General features: G+C 47.8%; 1 protein-coding gene across 1 annotated transcript in view; it reads right to left on the bottom strand.

The window, feature by feature from the left end:
• The window catches only part of LOC144173804 (uncharacterized), a 50,835-nt gene extending 27,336 nt beyond the window's left edge, over window positions 1-23,499 (bottom strand). The window contains exons 1-4 of the mRNA XM_077702094.1: window positions 23,331-23,499; window positions 23,154-23,279; window positions 22,310-22,515; window positions 14,227-14,340 (exon numbers count right to left, since the gene is read on the bottom strand). Of these exons, the coding sequence (XP_077558220.1) occupies window positions 14,227-14,340; window positions 22,310-22,515; window positions 23,154-23,279; window positions 23,331-23,482 (598 nt within the window). The 5' untranslated portion in view covers window positions 23,483-23,499. The remainder of the gene's footprint in view (window positions 1-14,226; window positions 14,341-22,309; window positions 22,516-23,153; window positions 23,280-23,330) is intronic.
• Window positions 23,500-23,839: the final 340 nt, after the last annotated feature.

Here is a 23,839-nt window from a genome sequence, read left to right as displayed (position 1 = left end):
AGTGAGTTGGAACGGCGTGCCTTTTCGTTGCAGCAGCGAGCGAAGCGAGAGATGCGGTAGTCGCGGCGGCGGTTAGCGGAGCGGGGAAGAATGAGACTGGCGTTAATAGTGGAAATGTTCGGTCGAGATTCCAGAATGAGGTCATTCAGTGAGTGGTAGTCAGAGAAAGCATGTTCAGCGGAAGTAGAGCTGAGATCATTAGTACCAACATGCAGAAAAACTGTAGTGGCAGAGGCAGGGATAAAGTCTATCAGTGCGCGTGCGTCAGCAATGCATGCGCCAGGCTGACAAACAAAAGCGGGGGTTCCAGGGCAGAGGGGATCGAAGTGATGATACCAGAGGTCGGCAAACTCACTCATGAGTCCACTCAATCAGACTCATTTGGACTCAAACTCACGCGTGAGTTTGAGTTTGAGTGAGCGCGAGGCTAGTGTGGCATGGTGAGTTTGAGCTTGAGTGAGTTTGAGCCGAGTGATCACGACTGAGTTTGAGTCCGATTGAGTTTGAGTCCATTTTGAGTTCTGAGTACATTTTGAGTTTGAGTCCATTTTGAGTTCTGAGTACATTTTGAGTTTGAGTCCATTTTGAGTTCTGAGTACATTTTGAGTTTGAGTCCATTTTGAGTTCTGAGTACATTTTGAGTTTGAGTCCATTTTGAGTTCTGAGTACATTTTGAGTTTGAGTCCATTTTGAGTTTGAGTTCATTTTGAGTTCTGAGTACAATTTGAGTTTGAGTCCATTTTGAGTTCTGAGTACATTTTGAGTTTCAGCACATTTTGAGTTTGATTACATATTGCGTTTTGAGTACATTTTGAGTTCTGAGTAAATAGGAGTTTTAAGTCCATTTGGAGTTTGAGTACATATGAGTAGCCTAGCAGGCAGCTATGGTTGGCTGTTAAGTTCCATGCGTCACTGTGGGCTCGGAATTCAAGTTACCTGCGGGTATGGCACCAATCGCGATCTGCATGATCGGTTGGGAGGGAGGTGGTGTCTGATTTTTTTTAGTTTCTTGTTGAATTTTTATGGCCATAAGCACTTGCTGTATACCTAATTTTCGCGGCTGGGCGCGTGAGTGATAATTGACTGGTGAGGTCATAAAAAAGGGTTGTCTTAACTTTTCCTCCTGACGGATCCACTAAGAGCGTGGGAAAGGGTGGTGGGAAAGCACACGGCGGCGCTGGCGTGCTGGTTGTTCGTCTGCTACTGTTAACGGCTTGATATACTAGGGGTCACAAAGGAAGAGGTGAGAGCCGGGGGGAAATGGGGGCGGGGGCTGTCCTTTCTACTGTTTCAAATGAATTAGCTGAATTGACTGGGCAGCGCCCCTTAAGACAGAATAATGACCACGTTAGATTGGGTGAAAAGTGAAACTGATGAGGCTAAGGCGTGTAAGGTATCAAACGAAAGGTCCGGATTAACGGAATCACGCGGGGTAAATAAAAAAAATGCTTCCTGATTGTAGTCATCAGGCAGTCATAATGAGTCATAGATTGAGTTAAAATTCCAAATGACGCTGCGAGGGCATGTGGGGAATCAAATTCAAGGTCTCGATGTGGGGAATCATTTGGGACGAACATGAGATATGGATATATCATGACGTAGTCATGGTAAATCAAAGATTCGGTTAAAATTCAGGTTCATGACGCTAGGGCGTATCAAATTAAAGGTCTCGATGAGGGTAATTACGTGCTTCCTGATTATTATCATGACATAGTCAAAATGGGTCATAAATTAGGTTAAAATTCACAATGATGCCACTGGGTGTCCGGGGTATCAAACTGAAGGTTCCGATAAGAAAAATCACGTGGGACAAAAATGTGGTAGGGCTATATCATGAGATATTCATGGTTAGTCATTGATTGGTTCAAATTGATTCCGCTAGGATGTGATGGGTATCAAATCAATGGTCTTGATGAGCCGAATCACGTGGGAGAAATACAAAAATGCTTCCTGGTTATAACCATTAGATTGTCATGGCGAGTCTTATATTGGGGTAAAATTCGAAGTGACCCCGCTAGGGAGTGTAGGGTATCAAATTTACGGTCTTGAAGAGGGGAATCACGTGGTACAAATAAAAAAAAGGCTTCGTAGTTCGAATCATGAGATGGTCATTATGAGTCATAGATGGGGTTAAATTCAAGGTGAGGCCGCTGAAGCATGTGGGGCGTCAAATTGAAGGTTCCAGTTAGGGGAATCATGTCGGACACCTAAATAATGCGTCCTGGTTACAGTCATGAGTCATGGTTAGTTTGACTGGTATGAATTCCATATGACCCTGCTAGGGTGTGTGGGGTATCAAATTAAAGGTCTCGTCGAGGGGGTCACGTGGGACAAATATGAAAATGCTTTCTGGTTATAATTATGGGGATATCGCAAAAGGTATACAGCAAAAGGTACACACTCTCACTCACACTCACACTCTCACTCTCACTCTCACTCACACTCACACTCTCCCTCTCACTCACACTAACACCCACACTCACACTCACACTCACACTCACACACTCTCACACACACTCACACACTCACACTCACACTCTCACACACTCACACACTCACACTCACACTCTCACACACTCTCTCACTCACACTCACAGTCACACTCTCACTCTAACTCACACTCACACTCACACTCTCACTCTCACTCTCACTCTCACTCACACTCACACTCTCACTCTCACTCTCACTCTCACTCTCACTCACACTCTCACTCTCACTCTCACTCTCACACTCACACTCACACTCACACTCACACTCACACTCTCACTCTCACTCTCAGTCTCACTCACACTCACACTCACACTCACACTCTCACTCTCACTCTCACTCTCACTCTCACTCACACTCACACTCACACTCTCACTCTCACTCTCACTCTCACTCTCACTCTTACTCTTACTCTTACTCTTACTCTTACTCTCACTCACACTCACACTCTCACTCTCACTCTCACTCTCACTCTCACTCTCACTCACACTCACACTCACACTCTCACTGTCACTCTCACTGTCACTCTCACTCTCACACTCACACTCACACTCACACTCACACTCACACTCTCACTCTCACTCACACTCACACTCACACTCACACTCACACTCTCACTCTCACTCACACTCTCACTCTCACTCTCACTCTCACTCTCACTCTCACTCACACTCACTCACACTCACACTCTCACTCTCACTCTCACTCAGTCACACTCACACTCACACTCTCACTCTCACTCTCACTCACACTCTCACTCACACTCTCACTCACACTCACACTCACACTCTCACTCTCACACTCTCAATCTCACACTCTCAAACTCTCACTCTCACTCTCTGACTGTCTCAATCTCTGTGAGGCCATGTGAGTTCTGAATTCATTTTGAGTTCTCAGCCCATTTTGAGTTCTGAGTTCATTTTGACTTTTGAGTACATTTTGAGTTTTGAGTCCATTTTGAGTTTGAGTACATTTTGAGTTTTGAGTACATTTTGAGTTTTGAGTACATTTTGAGTTTGAGTACATTTTGAAGTTTGAGTACATTTTGAGTATTGAGTTCACTTTGAGTTTGAGTACATTTTGAGTTTTGAGTCCATTTTGAGCTTTGAGTTCATTTTGAGTTTGAGTACATTTTGAGTTTTGAGTCCAGTTTGAGTTTTGAGTTCATTTTGAGTTTGAGTACATTTTGAGTTTTGAGTCCATTTTGAGTTTGAGTACACTTTGAGTTTGAGTACATTTTGAGTTTTGAGTACATTTTGAGTTTTGAGTCCAAATTGAGTTTGAGTACATTTTGAGTTTGAGTACATTTTGAGTTTTGATTACATTTTGAGTTTGAGTACATTTTGAGTTCTGAGTACATTTTGAGTTTGAGTCCGAGTGAGTTCTGAGTTTTGAGCTCAATGTGAGTTTGAGTTTGAGTGAGCGCAGATGTGCTGCTCAGCATTGAGTTTGAGTTTGAGTGAGTGGTGATTCGAAAAAAAAATTGTGAGTGAGTTTGAGTGAGCCGCGCCAACTTTGCCGAGGTATGGATGATACAGATACTTGGTCTGGGAGTCCCCGATCACAACTGTTGTGGTTCCGGTCTGCGGAAATTTCCAGATGATGCTCTTTGCTGTGGTCCTGTCAGCGGTCATGGTAGAAACAAATCTAGAGAAAGATAAACTCACAAAGCGCGCAGAAATAGTATATGTAAAGAGTCGGATACACAGCAAGAACAATAACAAACAATGTTTACTTACGTAGCGGCAACGGGACTTGCCTTCATCACAGTAAAGTTACATGATTTTGCTGTCGCAAACATTTTGAACACGTTTCTTATATAGGTTTGCATAAAACTCTGAGAAGGAGCGGAAAATGTTTCGGAAATGGAGAGTGTGCATACAGTCATGCTACGCCTGTGTTACAACATCAACAAACAAACTAACAAAAAAAAGGGGGGGGGAACGAGAGAGAGAAAAACGGGTCGTGTTAACAATGCAGCGTTCAAGGTTGCACCATGACGGGTCAACGTATGCCGCGCGGGCTGCAAGTTCCGACAATGGGGGAAACTGGACAACCGCGGTTTGAAAAGAAAGGGAAGAGTATACAGTAAGGTATTCAGTGGCTGGGGAGACTGGTTCGGGGGGAAGCGAAGATGGCTGTGCCCCCCGCGGATGAAGAGAATAGATAGGGGGCACAAAAAAACATTTCACAGACGCTAGCAATTGAACAGGAAATAGGTAGGGTCACAAAAGGTTAAACATGAATAGATCACAAAGAGTTAAACATTCTTAAGTGGTGGTGGGAACGAGGCCTCCTTCCCCAGGACAAATGGCATTGTTGAGCCGCATTAGGCTAATAAAGCTGCTGTATTAGGAGAGTTTCTGCGAATTCTGATGGCAAACTTGAGGGTAGGAATAATGGACATAGTTATAAAAATTATGAAGCCGCTAATTTTAATCGAGGGATAAGCACGTTAGTTTTCCGTAACTTTCATTAATTCCAAGTGTGGCTGACCCAAACTTATAAATGAGATAAGATATATATATATATATATATATATATATATATATATATATATATATATATATATATATATGGTAAATAAAGAAAAGGGTTTACTTGGGTTTGAATTCGAGTTTCTAATATTCATGGTTGACCGCTACTCCAGCTTTCCTGAGGCCACAATGTGGCGTCCAGGTGTTCACCTCCAGGTGCGCGTCATGTGCGTACGTTCCCCTGCCTTCTATTGTCGTGTTTCTCTTGTTGACATGTTTTCCTGGCGAAGCTTCACAGTAGCACCGAAAAACTTTTTTCAGTTGATTTTTTTTCTTGGTTCTCTTTGTATCTGAGTGTACGCTCATTTCCTCTCGAAACCCTATCTGTGTGCCTTTGTGTGCCCTTCCCTCTACTATCACCACAACCGAAGTATTGCACTCTTTCACGTGGTTCTGACTTTGTTGAGCAGATGGTTATGGTTTGGCGTGCGCCAGATGCAGTGGCATGTTTTCTTTTGTCTACTTTCTTGAACCATTTGCCACCTGACGCTGAAACTAGCAATTAACTTTTTGAGTTGATTTTATTCTTGCAATGCAAATATTGATATGATGCAAGTAGAGACATTGATTAGAGTAGTTCCCCTTTGAAATTCGCATTTGCATCAATATTTCCATTTTCAAACTAGTCACATTAGGCACTCTAAGACGGGCATACCCAAGTCAAGCACACCCTTCCGCCGGAAACGTTGCAAAGAAAACGATTTTCTTTCCAACTATGAGGAGCTTAAAAACGATCTGCTTATCTGATGATCGAGTGATTGATTCAGTGATCATTGATGATTGATAATTGATTCCATTCGCCTACCACAAGAGCCAAGCCGCAATTTACTCCTTATCTGCAGGACGCCAATCGACCGACGTCCTGATAGTAATCTAGTTCTCGCTCATTACGCATCTGTGCCGAACGTTTCTAGCATACTTTGAAAGCATGAAAACATAATATTTCAAAGTCCTCGACGAGCATCTATATCTTCCGAACTATCACGTGCTGCCTACAGGCGGAAAAAGAAACCTCTGCGATATTCTGACATCTTGGAGGCTCAGCCATCCCTGAGTTACTGTTTGGGCCTCTGCAAAAACCCTCCTTGTCCCGTATGCCCCCTCATGACGAGAACAAAAACAGCCTCCAGCACCGCTTCGGACTTCTCTATAGAGCATAAGGGGACAGCGCTAACGTAGTTTACTTGCTCGAGTGCTATACAAGCCACCTTAAATATATTGGCCAGACGGCGAACGCCTTTACAGTGTGGTTCAACAATCATAGGGCACGGGTTAAGTCTCTTCCTAACCTCCCTGTGTCCTGTCATGTCGGAATCCCTGGCCATTCATTTAATAATTTGAAGGTAACAATATTTGAATGCTGTTTTGACAGCAATTATGCACGCGAAGTTCGCCAATCGTATTTCATATTCAGGTTCGAAACCGCATCCTCTATGTTAAACTGAAGCGTTGGCGTGTTGACGTGTTTCCCGCCAGGCTTTTTTGTGGCTTTTTGCGCCGCCAATTACTAATGACTCCTTGGCTTTTTCTTTGTGAGAATTCCTTTCTGTCTTTGCTGTGAAGCATTGGGGAATACGAGAAGCGTACCAGCGCCGGCCTCATCCTTACAGGTTCATTCACTGAGCCCTTCTAGGCAACGATACTTGAATCTAGCCTCGACAGGAACCATTATCGAATAGCTCATGAATGGTACCTCGCATCTAAGTCGCGCCCCTTTGACTGAGCAATCATTAGTGCTCATGGGTTAACCTTCGAATACATCTTCCATTAGCTTTTCAACAGTATAACCACTCGCGTGCCAAATCGCAAATTACACTCCTCAATTTATAGTACCAGAGTCCGTCAATGCTTTTAGTATGCAGCCTGCCAGCATAGAGAGAGGGCGCGCTGCCGGGAACGAGCGGCGTGCGTGACGAATCAACAGATACTTTGGGTCGCGAACTCGCGGCGTGGAGATGTCTCTTTCCTGCACTCGGATGCCCGGCTGGGTGCTAGGGCATACTACACCCGAACAACATAACATGATGTCAGCGTCTTCGAGCGACAGCAGCTACTTTGTCTTGACATCGTCGTTCACGGTACCTCCGCCCGAATCGTTCACGTTATCTGGGAACGATTGGCCATTGTGGAAAAAGCGATTTCTCCGCTCCCACTCGGCATCAGGGGTTAAAAACCAGCCGGGCAGAGGGAAGTCAACAACGCTCATCTACCTGATGGGTATGACGGGCACAGAAACGAGGTGCGCCCGAACAGAGAAGGAAGTGTTGGCACTTGTCTGGGTACACCACAAATTCGGAGATTACCTTCTCGGCATGTCCTTGGAGCTACAGACAGACCACAAGCCGCTAGTCCGATTATTGGGCTGCAACAACCTCTCGGAACTGACCCCCCAAGGCTTCACATGCGAATTATGCGGTACCAGCACATCGTGGTATATATCCCTGGGGAACACCTGACTCCGGGTGACTCCCTTTCTTGCTCACCAAACAAGTGAACACGCGAAGATGACTTATATGCTAAAGTAGAGGCTTAACTGAGCTTCTACCAGCAACTTGCTAAGTGCAGCACAAATAGTTGGCCACATTCCCGCCGGGATCTAGGAGAGGCACTGAAACTGTTCTGGAACGAACATGACATGATAGCAATTGAAGACGAGCTGCTCATGCTAAGTAAAAGAACAATTGTGCGCGACTTCCTACGCCACGAAATTCTGCATGGCCTGCACACGGGTCACCTCGTCATAACCAAAACCAAAGCGCGAGCCAAAGAATCAGTTTGGTGGCCAGGCATAGAAGACGACATACAGCGGCTCATCAGCAACTGTGTGCAATGTCTGCAACACTAGCAGAAAAGAAAGCTCCCCATGATGCCAACAGAGCTTCTCAAGCCGACCATCGGAGAGGGTTGCAATGGACCTTTTCTACTGTGACAACCGCTGGTCTGCAACATCGATTCCCAGAGAACGCGCGCCTCGAATCCATGTCGTCTGATGCTGTCATCGCACATTGCAAGTCGGTGTTCGTGAGACATGGAATTCCTGAGAACTTTTTTTCCTACAACGGGCGTCAGCTCGCGTGCGCGAACTTGTCAGCATTTGCGGGGTTTCCTCGCCAGTACAATTTCCTCCACATAACTAAGAGCCTACGGTACCCAAACAGCAACAGACTGGCAGAGGCTGCCGCGAAGGTTACCGCAAGACGTGCATGAAAAAGACAAACGACGCGCATGAAACGCGCCTCGCCTACCGCTCAACCCCGTTCCAAAACGGCTGTAGCCCCGCTGAATTACTCGTGGGTCGACGCCTTAGGAATGAAGTTCCTACTACAGGCAAACAGATCGAGCCCTATCTCATAAAAAAGGCCGCGCTCCGAGCTAAAGACAATGAACTCAAGCAGGGCCAGAAATACCATTATGACAGGCACCATGGAGTTCGCCCGCACCCTGCTCTTTTGACCAACCAGTACGTGTGGATCATAGACCTTCAACGCCCGAGCAATATATCGAAAGCAGGAACACCGTGGTTTTATTAGGTTACTACCGATGCGGGGGAGCTAAGGCGATACGTAACGCAACTGAGCCAAATGCCGCCCGACAAGACATCCGGCCCTGCTTGCAAGGCACCGCAGCCGACGACAGTAACACACAACTCATCCAGCCACGAGCGCCAGAGCCAAGATGCCAGAGCACTTCCCACGTGCACACTCGCGGCGCATGCTGCGTGAAGTCAGCGCAACGCTGCACCTCTAGCGTCTAATGCCTCTTTCACAAGTAGCGCAAGAGGCTAACAACAGCGGTAGCACTGTTATCAGATGATAGCATAGAATTCACAGGAGTGTGACTGGACGTGAATGCGACCGAAAGCCACCGCTGCCGTTGCCGCTTCAAATTCCACCTCGCCGAGTATGTGTGAATTCCTTTTGCTTGAGGAACAACTTGCACGGTTGGAACGCCGGCACAGCCCTTAATTCTTCTTCAGCTTGAAAGGCTTTCCGAGCGACATTTCCGCTGGTGTATTTCACGCCCAACTACGCGCCCATCACCCGTTGCCAGTTTATGCAGGCACGGGTTGGGCGTGGAAAGAAGGGGGCGTGCACGCATAGCCGGGATTCAGGTCGCTACCGATTACATGCACATTGTGCTGGTGGGAAATTTAAAATTGGAGGTCTTATGGCGCAATGCGTCCTGTCAGCTGTTCTGCGTAATCGACCGGTTTTGGTCTGGGTTGGTGCGCTATCGAGCCAGTAAAACGATTGTAAGACAGCCACGTGTTTTTCTGCTAGACAGAGTCGGTATAAGGCGGAAACATGTCGGTGGATCTGAGGAAGAGCGGTATTAAAGAAGCGCTGGAACGAACAGAGGCGCTAATAGGCGGCAAAAGAACAGAAAGCCGCTGCCGCCGCTGTCGCAACCTAATGTTCCAGCTCATAGGGTAGCTGCGAATCCATTCACCTTAAAGGGGCACTGACACAAAAATTTTGCATCTTGTTTTTTTTGTTGCGATAAGTAGCTAGTGACCTACTTATAACCTGTAGAAACCTCACTTGCTTCAGCGTGCGACGGTTGTTTATTTAGAGGCATTTTCAATGCGGCCAGTCGCAGTTTCGGTTTCAGCGAGTGCCGAAAAACCATGGATTTTGTGGATATTGCAAAGCTGACCACGTGACCGTCGGAGGGATATCACAGAGCAGAGCCGCCGTAGCACTGTCTAATCCGCTTCGACGGCAGTTTCTGCGAATGCCCCCACGTACTGATCTCTTGAGGCGCTTGATTAAAAAGCGACCGTGGATGTGACGCAGGCGCTGCGAGTGCAAATGCTACCAACGTTTATAGATATATCTATAAACGTTGAATGCTACCGCGGCTAAAGAACGACGCGCGACGCTCGAGACGGTGGGTGGCAAGACGCGCGCTGGGAGCAGACGGCCGGTCTGCCTACAGGTCCGCCTACAGATGTGTTCGGCTCAGCACTGCGGCGGATATTCGAGTGCCGCTCTCGTAAGCGGTGCAGATGACAATTTTTAATGCAACCCGCCACCGCATCATTAACTCCTTTCTCATGTAAGCCACCATGGTCGGGACTTGAGGACAATTTCGGGCAGCGGTAACAAGCTATCACTCGAGCTACCTGCGCCGGCCCGGGCCACTTCGCGGCCGTGGCCGCCGCCTGCACAGCGACCGTGCGGCTAGCTCAGTGAGCTTTTCGTGCCTCCGGCGCGTTTTCGCATCCAATGGTAATAAACAGTAATAGAAACAGAGTGCCTGGAATAGCTGTAGAACTTTGGTCGCGGCCAGCTGCCCGATTAGCTGACGAAATCACGGCGCCTCCGCCGCCAACGATCGGGTCGTTCGTTCTCGAGAGCAGAAGCTCCGCCCTCCGGCCCTCCGATTGGAGCGGCGAGCCGGGCGAGCCGGCGAAAAACGCCGGTAGTGCGGAAGCGGCAAACGCAAACTCGTGACATGTTTGGATGTTGTTTATTTACAATTGCGCGTGGTCCTCTGCTGGCTGCTCGGTTGCGTTTCGCACACTTCAAAATTGATTTTAAATATGTTCTAGGCTGTATTCGCCGCTGATATTTTGCAGATGATGTATATGTGTTCCCACCAATCTATCCCCGAAGTTATCTCGCCTTCAAAATTTTGTGTCAGTGCCCCTTTAAAGGGCTTTCAGTGCGACATTTTCGACGGTTTCGTTCACTTCTAAGCACGTACACAGAACGGGCTGCCGGCATACACGGGTTGGGAGGTGGGATAGGCGTACACGCAAAGCTATAGGTTTCATGCCCTCACTGATGACTTATTCGTTGTGCAGTATGGAGGTTTAAATGTGGACGTCAAACGGCCAATGCAACCTTTTCAGTGTCCTCTCAGTGGTCAGGCGGATTGGGTTGGTGTGTTATACATACAGTAAGGTGCCTACGACACGGCCGCGAAGCAGACAGCTCCGTCTTTGTCCGCGAGACTAAAGTTGGGGTTCTTCCCTGTTTTATTCAGCAAGCAGTATGCTCAATAGCAAATCAGAAACAAACGCGTCTTGTTTCGTACACTCCGTGGACTGCGTGCAGCTTCGAAGGTAACCCTCCTTCATACTGTGGAATGGCACTAAAGTTTTGTGATTAATTACGTATATCTTTAAGCAGAGCGCATTGTAGCAAACCGTTCTCTCCACACGCACCTTTAAAAGCGTGCTGCAGTGTTCTGCTATTATTACTCCGATGAAGACTGGTCCTCCAGTCAAAACGTAAATGTTTTTTACGTGTGTCTAGCGCTTTACTTACCCTATCTTTTCGCGCTCTTCGTGAGTTTTATTTTTTCCAGACTATATATATATTGTAAAGGAGACGAATGGCGCAGGCATTAGTCAAAGGAAAACGATAGTGCGCCACCCTGAGCAGCCCGGACAGCAGCATCGACAGTGACAGCCGAACTAAAACCACCGACGACGAAGACGACAGGCGCGCGCCTCTGAACCTGCTCGATCTTGGATCACGGTCATTAAAAAAAGCCTTCACTCGGCTACATTGCGTTGAGTACACCCAGCACCTACACAGAATATGTGTAGGTGCTGGGTAGGGTCCTAGACCGGAGTTCCAGCGTATAGAGATGTCAGGACCACAGCAACCTCTTTGCCTCCTTGACTCCTGAAGCGGAAAACTAGGCGCCGCAGTTCCGGAGGCAAGAGCTGCGACATCGTCGAACTGTTCAAGACCTACCTTCTCACGCATCAACGTCATCGACATTATCATGGACGGAATCCCCACTCATAGGTTTGTCGACACTGGAGCCGCCGTTTCAGTTATCCGCCTAGAGCTTTGCCGCCGCCTAAAAAAAAGTTATGACGCCGTGCTTTGGTCCATCCTTACGTACTGAGGCTAGCAATAGGTGGGTCATCGTAGCTGTCGACCAGCTTACACGTTATGCGAAAACCGCTGCACGGTGTGCCGGTACTGCCGACGCCGCTGCAACATTTGTACTCACCCGGTTCATCCTACGTCACGGCGCCCCTCGGGAGCTTCGCAGTGGCAGGGGGCGCGTCTGAAATCTGACGTCATCAAAGCGCTACTAAAATCCTGCCGCATTGTCCACCGCACTACTACTGCATATCACCCGCAGAAAAATGGCTTAACTGAATGCTTTAATCGAACCTTGGGGGATGTGCTGGCAATGTATGTATCATCCGACCACTCCAACTGGGATATGCTTTTTCCATTCGTGACATGCGCCTACGACACTGCCAAGCAAGCCACCACAGGTTTCTCTCCCTTCTTCCTCGTGTATGAACGCTAGCCATCGTGCCTGCTTGACACGATCCACCCCTACAGTCCCGACGTGTCTGAAGCCTCGTAATTCTCCGACGTTGCCCGGCGTTCGGAGGAGTGTCGCCAACTGGCTCGCTCCTTCACGACAAACGTGCAAGGGCACCAAACGTTCCGCCACGATGCATCGACGCCTACTCCAGAATTTTGACGGTGGTATTATAACAGCACCGGCAGAACTGCACGTGGTTACAGATCCATCCGTGTAAACATAAACCTGGTCTCTGGAGGCCTCATGTAGAAAGAGTAGGGAGACCTGTTGAAGACCACTAGGTGGAAGGTCCGCTTTCTTTTTTACTCCCGGGATGGTTAGGTGCAGTTGCGGCTGTAACACGCACCAGCGTGGGGATGAAGGCCGTGACGGCCGTGACGGGATGAAGGCCGTGACCCCAGTACCCTGCTTATTTTACATGCCATATGGTAAATCGTAAACCCCCCTCCCAAACATGATCGGCAAGCATATCTCGACGGCAAGCTCCCAGTGTTGTTCGGCAGCCACCTTACAAAAAGATGCCTGTGGTCGTGTTGAATGCCGGCATGCAAGTTGGAGGTAAGGGAACCAAGTGAGTTGCCTAATGTGGGCCCTCCCCCACACGGGGCATCTTGAGTAATCTTAGTGATGGTATTGGCGACACCGCGGACCCCGAGCCCCCATACTCACGCTGCAGTCTACCATCGCTAGAAGTTTTAAGGTGAAGGGCAGAAACCACAAACGGTTCCCGTCGGAGCCCTGGTCAAGCTCCGGCGGATGGGCTCCCTGCCTGTTTACCAGGCAGGGAGCTGATGCAGGGAGCTCCAGGCAGGGAGGGAGCAGGGAGCTCCGGGACCTACCAGGCAGGGAGCTCCAGGACCTCTCCAGCTACAAGGGCAAGGTTGACGAAGAAAGTATACCCCCGTACCCTGCTTATTTTACATGTCATATGGTAAATCGTAAACCCCTTTCCCAAACATGATCGGTCCCTGAAAACGGGCCGCACCGAAGGTTCAGTTCCGCCACTCCCAGCCCTCAGTTTTCCAAAGCCCGATAACTACCTCCGTTTTTTTGGTGTTGGAATCCACTGAACGAAAACAGCCTCTAGCATCACAGTCCGTGTTCGTGATAGCGAAATTTCTGGAGGGAATCATTGGTGACTCATATAAGGCCAAAAAACAAACTGGAAAAATCCTGGTTCAAGTACACAACCAACAGCAACCCACGATCCTGGTTGCTCAAACTCGCATAGCCAATCTTGAAATCAGGGTGACACCCCACCGGTGCCTGAACAGTTCTCAAGGTGTCATTTGCGAACTAGACCTCATAAATGAGACAGATGCTTACCTGCTGGAGGGCACGAGAAACCAGTGCGTGACAGTTGTGAGCCGCATAACTAAGGACGGATGACACCGTAGTCTCGACCAAGCACATTATCCTTACTTTCGACCGGTCCACACTATCAGAGTACATAAATGCAGGTTTTGTACATTGTAATGTCCGCCCTGCATTCCAAACCCACGCCGCTGCTTTAAGTGGCAGGGTTCGGGCACGGAATCAACTCCTGCCGTGACCGTCTGACCTGCGCAAAGCGCACCCAGCATGATCACCCATCTGACAATTGTCCATCACAAACCCCCACCTGCGCCAACTGCCAGGGACGAAAATGAGAGACGTTTAAGCAGGAGAAGGAGATCTCAAATGTGAAGGTCACTGAAAACATCACCCTTCCAGAGGCGCGAAAGAGGTTCGCCTCTTTCCCTCTGGGGAACTACCTCGACGCAGCTCGCCCGGGGCGGGCCTGAGGCAACCCCTGCTGGGTTTCTTCAGGCAGCCCAACCTGTCACCACACCGCTTGCTCAGACAGCAGCGGTTGTGGTGCCAACTGCTTCCGTCGGGACCGGTGCCGCTCCCCCACCTGCCTCCCCGTACTCCAGTGCGTTGGAGCGTGCGGAGGGGATGGACACCAGGGGCCCCGAATCGGCTCCCCCCGCCACCGCACCGCCCCTGCCATCTCTGCCCCCCCGACGCCCTCGGCGGTGGCAGGTTAAACGAAGGGCCCCCACAAGGGGATTAAATCCAGGGGGCCCTGTCCGTCGAGCACACCTCTGAAATCTGACGAGGAGATGAATGTCGGACCGTTCCCGGCTGCAACGCAGCGCAAGGAGCGGCCTCCGACTTCCAAGCCAACAGAAAGGCTCAAAAAGCCAAATTCCAGAATAACAGCACCGAAAGACAAGACATGAGCACACACACACACTCCAGTTATTCTTAAATGTAAATAATGGGAAAAGAAAACATCATTCAATGAAACTGTAGAGGCCTCCTTAAAAATCTTGACGATGTATACGAAATACTGCATGCTAATCAGCCAAGTGTAAACACTATCACACCAATTTCATGAATAGTTACATGGTATTCAGAAAGGACAGGCATGGCTGCACACACTCTTATGGCCGTGTGGCCATAATCACCCGGAAATCCTTAGCATGCCACCCTGTCTCTTTGGACAGTGTGCTTGAGGCTGTAGCAATTCGCACAATATTATTTAAAAGGTTGATAACGGTATGCTTCATATACATTCCTTCTGATCTTTCACTTTCGAGCTCTGACTTAGAGCCGCTGGTTGACAAGCTACCCCGACCATACATCCTCACAGGCGACCTTAATGCACACAATTCTCTTTGGGGCTCACCTCGCCCCGATGTCCGAGGTCGCCTGATAAAGAAGTTTTTAACATCCTCTGGAGCATGCCTTTTCAACAAGACACAGCCTACATACCATAACATGGGACAGAACACATACTCATATCATGAATTACTATTGGTTCCGCAGTTCTCTTTTCTTGTTTTGAGGGGCGTGGGCACGAACCCATATGGTAGTGACCACTTCCCTACTTCACTAACATATATAGGTAAAGGCCCGTGCAGTCCATCTTCCCATAACACGTTTAATGAATCAAAAGCAAATCGGAGTAAATTTACAGATACATGTAAACTACAGCACACAACCATAGCACAGTTACATGTAGACGAAGCTGCCCAAATCCTCACGGCCAACATCCTCGATGCTGCCAGAAAGTCCAATCGCAGACCTCCGCTTTCACGCGCAACCCAAGGAGGCCCTGGTGGAACGAGGACTGCAGGCGAGCACAAGAGGCCCAGAACAAGGCGGGTGGTGTCCTTCGTCGGTACCCCACACCCAACAACCTTGTATCTTTCAAAGGCGCCAAAGTGCTTACGAAACGCGAGCGCCGTGAGGCAAAAAGGGACAGTTGGCCGACCTTCCTCACATCAATTACCTCATACACCGACCCTCGCAAAGTCTGTTCACGTATACGAAAACTCAAAGGAGAACAAACACACAGCCTGCACCTGGTTAGTGCAACATGGGACACAGTGGGAGGCCAGGCTAACACCCTCGCACAACAGTTCCAACATGTGTCCAGTTCAGCACAATACACCAAAACTTTCATAAACACTCAAAATATCCTGTGAGAAGTCCTTGCGAGATAGTAATAAGTCGACTTCATCTTGTGACACCCTCTTCTCACTTCATGAGCTGAAGGTCGCACTCAGTATTTGTAAACCTTCAGCTCCAGGCGCAGACATTACATACACTATGATACAACACTTACACGCAGACACACTTTAAACACTCCTTCACCTCTACAACAAAATATTTCTTTCGGGGCGCCTTCCAGGGTCTTGGAGGGAGGCCATCGTAGTGGCCTTTCTGAAGGAGGGGAAGGACGTTCCTCTCCAGCAAGTTATCGCACCATTGCCCTGACAAGCTGCCTGTGTAACCTGCTCGAGAAGATTATCAATAGGATACTCATTTACTTAGAGTACAATGGTCTTCTCCAGAGCTGCCAGGCTAGCTTCAGGGCAGGGAGATCCACCAACGATCAACTGGCTCCGTTGGAATCCTATGTAAAAGATGCCTTCATCCACTTACCAGTTTTGCATAATAGGCTTCGATATAACCAAGGCCTATGACACAGCGTGGCAGTACGGAATCTTGAGTGACCACAAGTCGCTTGGTGTCTCCCGCAACATCCTGAACACCCTCGCTAGCTACATGTCGGAAAGAACCTTTCGAGCGAGGGTTGGCAGTGCTCTTTTGAATGTATAGGTGCAGGAAAATGGCGCCCCTCAAGGCGTTGTGTTGAGCTGTACACTATTTATTGTTAAGATGAACTTGCTCCGGAAGGCATTGCCACAAATTTCCTGTTCTTTATATGTAGATGACGTCCAAATATCTTTAAAGTCTTGTAACTTCTCAATTTGTGAACGCCGAATCCAGGTTGGGGTGAACAAACTTGCTGGCTGGGCGGATACAAACGGTTTTAAACTGAACCCCGTAAAAATTACTGGTGTTGTGTTCTACCGGTACGGCGGAATTTATGCGGACCCTGATATCGCTATTAATGATGTAGCAATCCCTATCAGAGGGGAAAGGGATGATTTTGGGCTTAATCTACGACAGTAAACTCATATTTATCCCCCACTTGAAGCAGTTAACACAGAAATGCCTAAAACAATGAACATTCTTAAAGTCCTGTCATACCAATCCTGCGATGCTGACAAGCAGCTCCTCCGGCGCCTTTATACTCAGTGGTGCTGCCTTTATACTATCGCTTGGAATATGGCAGTGTCCTGTATGGGTGGGCGGCGAAAACGGCACTAAAATGCTTGACCCGGTGCTGCATTGGGGTTTCGTCTTGCCTGTTGCGCCTTTCACACTAGCCCTGTTGAAAGCCTCTAAGTAGAGTGTTACAAATGGTCCCTATATCATCAGAGGATATACACTGGCTAGTATGCCTCCAAAATCCTGTCTTTGACACACCATCCTTCTAATTTGACCACTCGTGATGCATCCTTAGAGCGAATGATTTTAAACCGTCCATCTATTTCCATGCCTTTCCCTCTCAGAGTGAGTGGAGAAGCTTCAGAGTTAGGACTGTCATTTTCAGACATCCGCAAGACAGCCATCTTTGATTTTATTGCGCCGTGACAGCTCCGGTCTGCGCGTTGTGCCTGTAATTTTTGCAATTCAACAAAAAGGGTGCACCAAGAGTAGCTCTTATGCAGCGTTTCCTCTTCCTGCGGGAGAAGCACCAGTGCGCAGAGTATTACCGCGATGCATCAAATACAGCTACGCCTGTGTCTTGTGCTGCGCACGGACCGAACTTCAATGTCTGTAAAAGAATGAACTCCCACAACAGCATTTTTACGGCTGAAGCACACGGCATTTTACTTGTTTTACATCACATTGTACGAAATGAAAGTCCAGAGTGTTTACAGATCCTCTTATCGTTGTACGTGCACGTTTGTCTAGAAAACGGTAAAAGATTATGTAATCAATCTTGTGTTTAGGGCCCTTATCTCGGCACACACCGAAGCCCTCATTCCCACAGCCGTTTTTTTCTCCGTCACGTCACCGTCACGTCGCCGTCTTCCGTCATGGGCGCCGTTTTTCGACCGATTTCTCGCCGAAAACGGTATGACGGTGACGGGAGGCCGAGCTCTACGTTTCCGTCACGTCAACGCGACGGGACCGCGCCCCGCGGTAAAATAGCCAATCAGAAAACTTACATTTTTATGGCTGAATTTAGCGGAAAGTGAGCAGGCGGGTTGTTAAGTAAAAATCTAAGATATTCAGGCAGCCAGTCGAATCCATGCACTTTGACCGCGAAAATCAGTTTCGTCGTCTGCCGCGGAGGAGAGCCACATTGACCGCGAAAATAAGTTTCGCCGTCTGCAGCGGAGGAAACATGGCCAAGTTTAACGCCGAGGCGCTTGTTGAATTGGTGAGGCCGCACCGATTTTTGTACGACAACCGGCAACCGGACTTCAAGGACACGGAAATGAAAGAGAACAGGTGGCATTTGTTCGGCGCAGAATTGGGATTAACAGGTGAGCGATACGCGCGTGGCTGCGTTGGACCATGCATTACAGCAAATGTTGTTTCCAGGGGAGGATGCAGGCAAGAAATTCGGCAACATAAAGGACAGGTGGCGGCGGCTAACAAATACGCAGGAAGCCGCACAAACATCGGGCAGGGGGAGAGAAGAGGTCCCCAAAATTACCTGGCGCTACTTTAAAATCATGGATGGCCTGATGGCCAAGGAGCGCACGGGAACGTAAGTGATTGGTGCATGTTATCAAAGCATTTCAGACAGCTCAGTGCGGGCAACTATTTAGTCATTACCATCTTTCCAGCCTTAAAAGATTCAGTATTCTACAGCTACCAGGATACCTTTAACGGCCGCCTAAAGGGCAACGCACGGGCGTTTTCGCCTCCATTTGAAAAGCAGTCATCGCGGCCGGGATCGAGTACACGCGCATGGGCTCAGCAGCATAATGGAATCTTGAGTGTCAAGTGTTTTAAGATGATAGTTCGCGTCGTTTTGCTGCCGTTTTTCGCTGGGATATGGCATGGCGAAAAATTGTATGACGGTGCACAATGTGCGATGGTGTAAATACTAATGCGTAATACCTTTCTTGTGCCCAACAGTGTCGTTTCCAATTTGGGTGTCGAGTATGTGGAGCCTGACCACACGCAAGTAACATTCTTACATCAATACAGAGAGATTCATTTGCATGCTGAAACAAAGTGAATTTACAAGGTCTGAGACTGCGTGTGGTACATGTTCCTCCATTTACGGTGCTCTTCATTTACTTCACTTTACAGGACCGAGCCTCTGGCTTTATTTGAAGGGGTGGCTGGCTGTTCCTACTGGTAATGCAAAATTCTATGTGTTGTTTTTGCCAACAGCTGCCGCATTGTGTTAGCGTGTATCAGCAGCATTCCTACTAGCACTCATAAAAATAACAAAGAAAAAACACACTTGACAAAATTAGCTATACACATAGCGTCGCAACAAAATAGAGCTGGCACAGCTGCCACGGGTGTAGAACGTTTGTTTTCAGTAGCGAGAGTGTAAATCCCTCGATGGGTATACCTATATGAGACGCCTCCTTGTTTCAGCAATGGTACTCATTTGTGTACCTGTCCAAGTAGTGTAGTTAGGGTGAAAATAAATATAGTTTGTTTACTCCGGCTTACTGGTACAGTGAATAAGCAGATCAGTCAAACATGGTTAGCGCGGTAAATGCATACTTGTCCACGTCTATGCACAATTGATACGCAGAACAGGCTTTCACGCGCTGTGTGCGTGATTCATTAGAACCATACGGCGCTATTACATATGGCCAGTCTATATTGTTTACATTGCTTCTTTGCTGTTTATGTAATTTATGATATTGTAATAAAAGCGATGGTGTTAAATTTTTCCAAGGAACACGGACTTGGAGTACCACGACGGCACTTTTGGAAGGTATGTGAAAAGTAGCTGAGAACTGCTTGGCTAACACTACAGAAAAGGAAAAAAAACATGGAATAAATGTGCAAGACGACGTAGTGTTTCGTTTGAAGTCGAACTATTTTTGCTGTTCAATATTGATTGCTGTACTGCTACAGGTACGAAATGTATAGGCTTTCCTTTTCACAGCATGGAGCAATGCGCGCTGGAAGAAGTGTTGGTCGAACCTTGTCCAGTCGAAGCGACGGCAGAGGCCACAACACAGCAGTGCGCCAATGGGCCGCCTAAGAAGAAAAAGTAAATGCCGCGCTATTTGGACATGTTCTTGAGAGAGTGTCCTTACGAGCGGATGGCGTTAATGTCTCATTACAATACCCGTAGGAAAAGGTCCAAGGGTACCTGACGAAATGGAGGCAGTGCGGGAGGCATACATCGAGGCGATGAACTCGTTGTCCAACCAAGAACAGCAGCCCCGGGACAGGTGCAGCCTTTTTTCGATTTCATGGCTGCATCACCTAAGACCCTGCCAGCTCAAAAACAAGACCTGTTAATGCGGAGGTGCTGCCACGCTGTGCTCAACGAAGTTCAGGAGGGCTGAAAACCTACGGAAGCAAGGAACCATGCACACCGTACAATAGTTAAAGTAAAAGCTCGTTAATTGGAGCTGGGAAATTCGAAAGTACAGTTAATACGATTTGACGCCCTGGTCCCGGCACAGCCCTGTATAGTTCAGTGGGGAAAAACGCGCTATAAATGTAATGAGTCGGTATCTCGAACGGTTAATTTGAACTGGGATCCCCTGGTTTTTCATCGCTCCTCGCAAAAGAGTCGGCCCACAGTGACTGCAATGTAGTGCAAACCCAAAAGAAAACAAATTTACTGGAAAAGCAAAACAGCGCGCACGCTGCTTCCGCAGCGCAAGCCGCGCCGCCAGAGCAGGTCACTGAACTCCATGCAGCTTAATTACGCAATCACTTGCCACAAACGTGTAGTAACGCCTAATTCCCGATAACGAGTACACAGGTGGCGTCTGTGTTGTGCCTTCGCGTAGTCCATTCATTCTAGCGCCTGCCTGGTAAATGCAACTCCGCTCTAATTCGCCCACTGTCATGTCCCTCCTCGAGTTTTAATGAAAACGAGCTTTTACTGTAGAAGTGTCACAACTGCAACAGCATCGCAGGCACAATGCGTCACTGAGCAGTTTGTGTGGCTTAATTGGTGTTTCTAGGCAGTTTCAGTGCAGGTAGCATTTTTTTTCGAGATGTCTGGTTTTTGCGGTATTGCAGTTTTGTCTTGGTACGAAACATTTTTTTCTGCTTTACTTGTTTAGTTGCTTGACCTTGCCTTGACGGTTTCTAATACCCGGACATGCATGCATAACTTCGCTGCGCAAATGTTCCTGCACACCTTGTTTCCAGCCTTCCCATGCAGTATGAAAATGTACGAAACATTGCTAATGTAAAATCAGTACACTGCCTTTTGCACTTCCAAGTCCCGGGATTCGCTTCTGTGTTTGGCTGTCTCGTGTGTTTGTGTAGATGTTGCATTGCAGCTGCTTGTTCCCCTACTGATTCCTTACTTTTTCAATATTTCCTCTACTTCGGTAGATGTTCTGTTTACAGATAGTTCTTGTGTAGCCACAATTTCTTGTATGTTCATTTGGAATGTGGAGGAACCGTTTCAGGGGTGTTGCTAGTGTGAACAGTATATAACTGTTATATACTGTCACTATCTGCTGGACCTCGGCTTGCTTCGGTGGATGTAATCAATTTGCCAGTAAACCTGCCGAGGACCCATAAAATATTCCTTTAGACGATTGCGAACAATTTCAGCAATGCGAATTGGCCTGTTTGACCCCAGGTGTGTTGCCTCCGAAAACACGGGAACAGCTTCCCCCTCTTTCCGCCATTCCCCATCTATGACATCTCCGTTCCACGCTTCACTGTCTACAAATCGTGGAGGACAATAACTCCCTTTTTCCTCATCAAGTGTCACTAAAAAGTTGTGCAGAGCTACTGCTGCAAGGACATATCTATTCACATTCTCATCTGTTGCCTTAAACCGCCGCCTCAGTATCCGCCACCGGCTTGTCAAAATGCCAAAAGCATTTTCTATTACCCGCCTCCCACGGGACAACCTATAATTGTAAACCCGTTCCTGGTCGCCTATTAGGGCTCGTCCCGGATACGGACGCATGAGGTGAGGCTTTAAGGGAAACGCCTCGTCCCCAAGGATGACGTAAGGTGCAACGTCAATCCCAGGAAGGCGGGAGGCCAAGGTACTCCAAGCCGGTTCGATTCCAGGGCATGATGGAGTGCACTCCGGCCGAAAATCCCTCCGTCGCTCTCGCCTCCACACCAACCAATGTCTGCATAAAGAAACTTCTAGGCGGAATCGCACATGGCTAGAAGGATTTTGCTGAACCTCCCTTTGTAATTGAAATTTTCGGAACCAGAGTTGCTGGAAGCCTCGATTGCCACATGTTTCCCGCCTATGCTCCCTGAAAAAAAAACATTCTGTTAGTATTCACAACCTTAATGGCTGAAGTACTGTCATTCTGTTAGTATTCACAGCCTTAATGGCTGAAGTACTGTAAAAAGCTGATGTTAAAAAAACTTCATGCATTTTTTTTAGTGTATACAAAAAGAGGCGAGCATTTTTCGGTATTATTTACCGATGCAGTTTGGTACATTCCATCGTTGAAGAAAACCTCTTCCAACAGATTTCCATGCACATTCTGTGCGTGGGCATTTCACGTAATCACCTTTCAGGATGTTGCAGATCGGCAGTGATGTCTCGGATATTATTTTGCTCACAGTCGACCTCCCAACTTGAAACGCATACGACAGGCTGCGCTGGCTGTCACCGCTAGCAAGGAATCTGCAAACAAAAAAAACGTGCAATGCAGCAAATGAAGAAGATACACACAATATTAGCTCATGTATAAGGCAAGCATATTATGCTTCCTTTGATTAAGGCGCACAGTCACACTTCCCATTACTTCAGGTTGACGGCAGAACGGCTGTGAATCTGAATACATATATTTTGTCGCGTTAATTTTGACGTCATTCAACACTGCGAATTAAAACAATTGCCTGAGGTCGATCATTTTATCAATTCATCGCTGTTGCGCAATTCCTTTTAAACAAGGCTGGAAGTATGGTGAAATATGGTCACTGTGAAATGTCATTTTTAAAAATCACCCTTCCCAGACCTTTTTTGGTACCGTGAGAACTTTTGCTATGAAGCAACCACAGTGTCGCGCGTAACTAACCGTCATTTCCTGATAAGCGAAATGGGACGAACCACACATGGGCTAATGCAAGGATCTGTTCTCCAGTAAACGACGTGGGCCGACTCGCATGGCAGCAGTGAAAGAGGTCTCGAACACGCATTCTTTATATCGACGTAGGTTTCCGTTCTCGCGGCTGGGCCGCACCACCACTATCCGTTGTCTGCTGCTATTTTGTTTCAGCCTAGGTTCGCTTCCACGTGCGCGCACGAACATTTCAGCTTACCTGAGCGTGATTTCCAGCCGCGTAGTCACCGCGATACTCTCCCTCCAGTTTGTGTTTCGTTTCTGTATTGCGTGCCCTACCAACGACAACAGGTTGTCGAAGGTTGCAGCCCTCATCCTCATGTAGCTGCAACAGGTATAATATTTCAGTATTATACCCTCGAAACACAATACTTACTCAAAAAAGTATTCCGGGTCAGACCATCTCAGCATTGGGATTAGAGTGGCCGAGTGGCCGGACTTTCGATAGCGGCACATCTCTCGCATCCACACGCTCGTCGACCGAGCCTTCCTTTTACGCAAACGCTTGCGCTCCCTCAACACGAACATCAGCAGAAGCGTGCTTAGAAAAAAGCAAAAGACGTAGCATGGTTGTTATGACGTGCCATCGCTCCTGTACATGGCGGACACGGCCCGTGTTCAGACGCGCAATTTGCATAGGTTGCCAACCACCAACGCTGAGTACGCCTGAACGCGGCATGTCGTAACGAATACAAAAATAAGGAAATATTTCAGCATTGAACAAGATTGTTATTTATTTTTTTTTTTATTTTAGCAATCTGTTCACCTTGAATTATACATGTCTCGGCCTTTTTTATTACTTTTTACATTAACCACGCGCATTTCCAGCCACAACTGATCACTACGCAGACAACCCTGTACTCTGACGGAAAGCTCCCGTGTAGA

This window comes from Haemaphysalis longicornis, unplaced genomic scaffold (genome assembly GCF_048455015.1).
Source record: "Haemaphysalis longicornis isolate Haplotype H1 unplaced genomic scaffold, Haemaphysalis longicornis Haplotype H1 scaffold_1, whole genome shotgun sequence".
Taxonomy (NCBI): domain Eukaryota; kingdom Metazoa; phylum Arthropoda; class Arachnida; order Ixodida; family Ixodidae; genus Haemaphysalis; species Haemaphysalis longicornis.
Note: the sequence above shows the minus strand (reverse complement) of the source record. Positions and strands in the feature narration are given on the sequence as shown.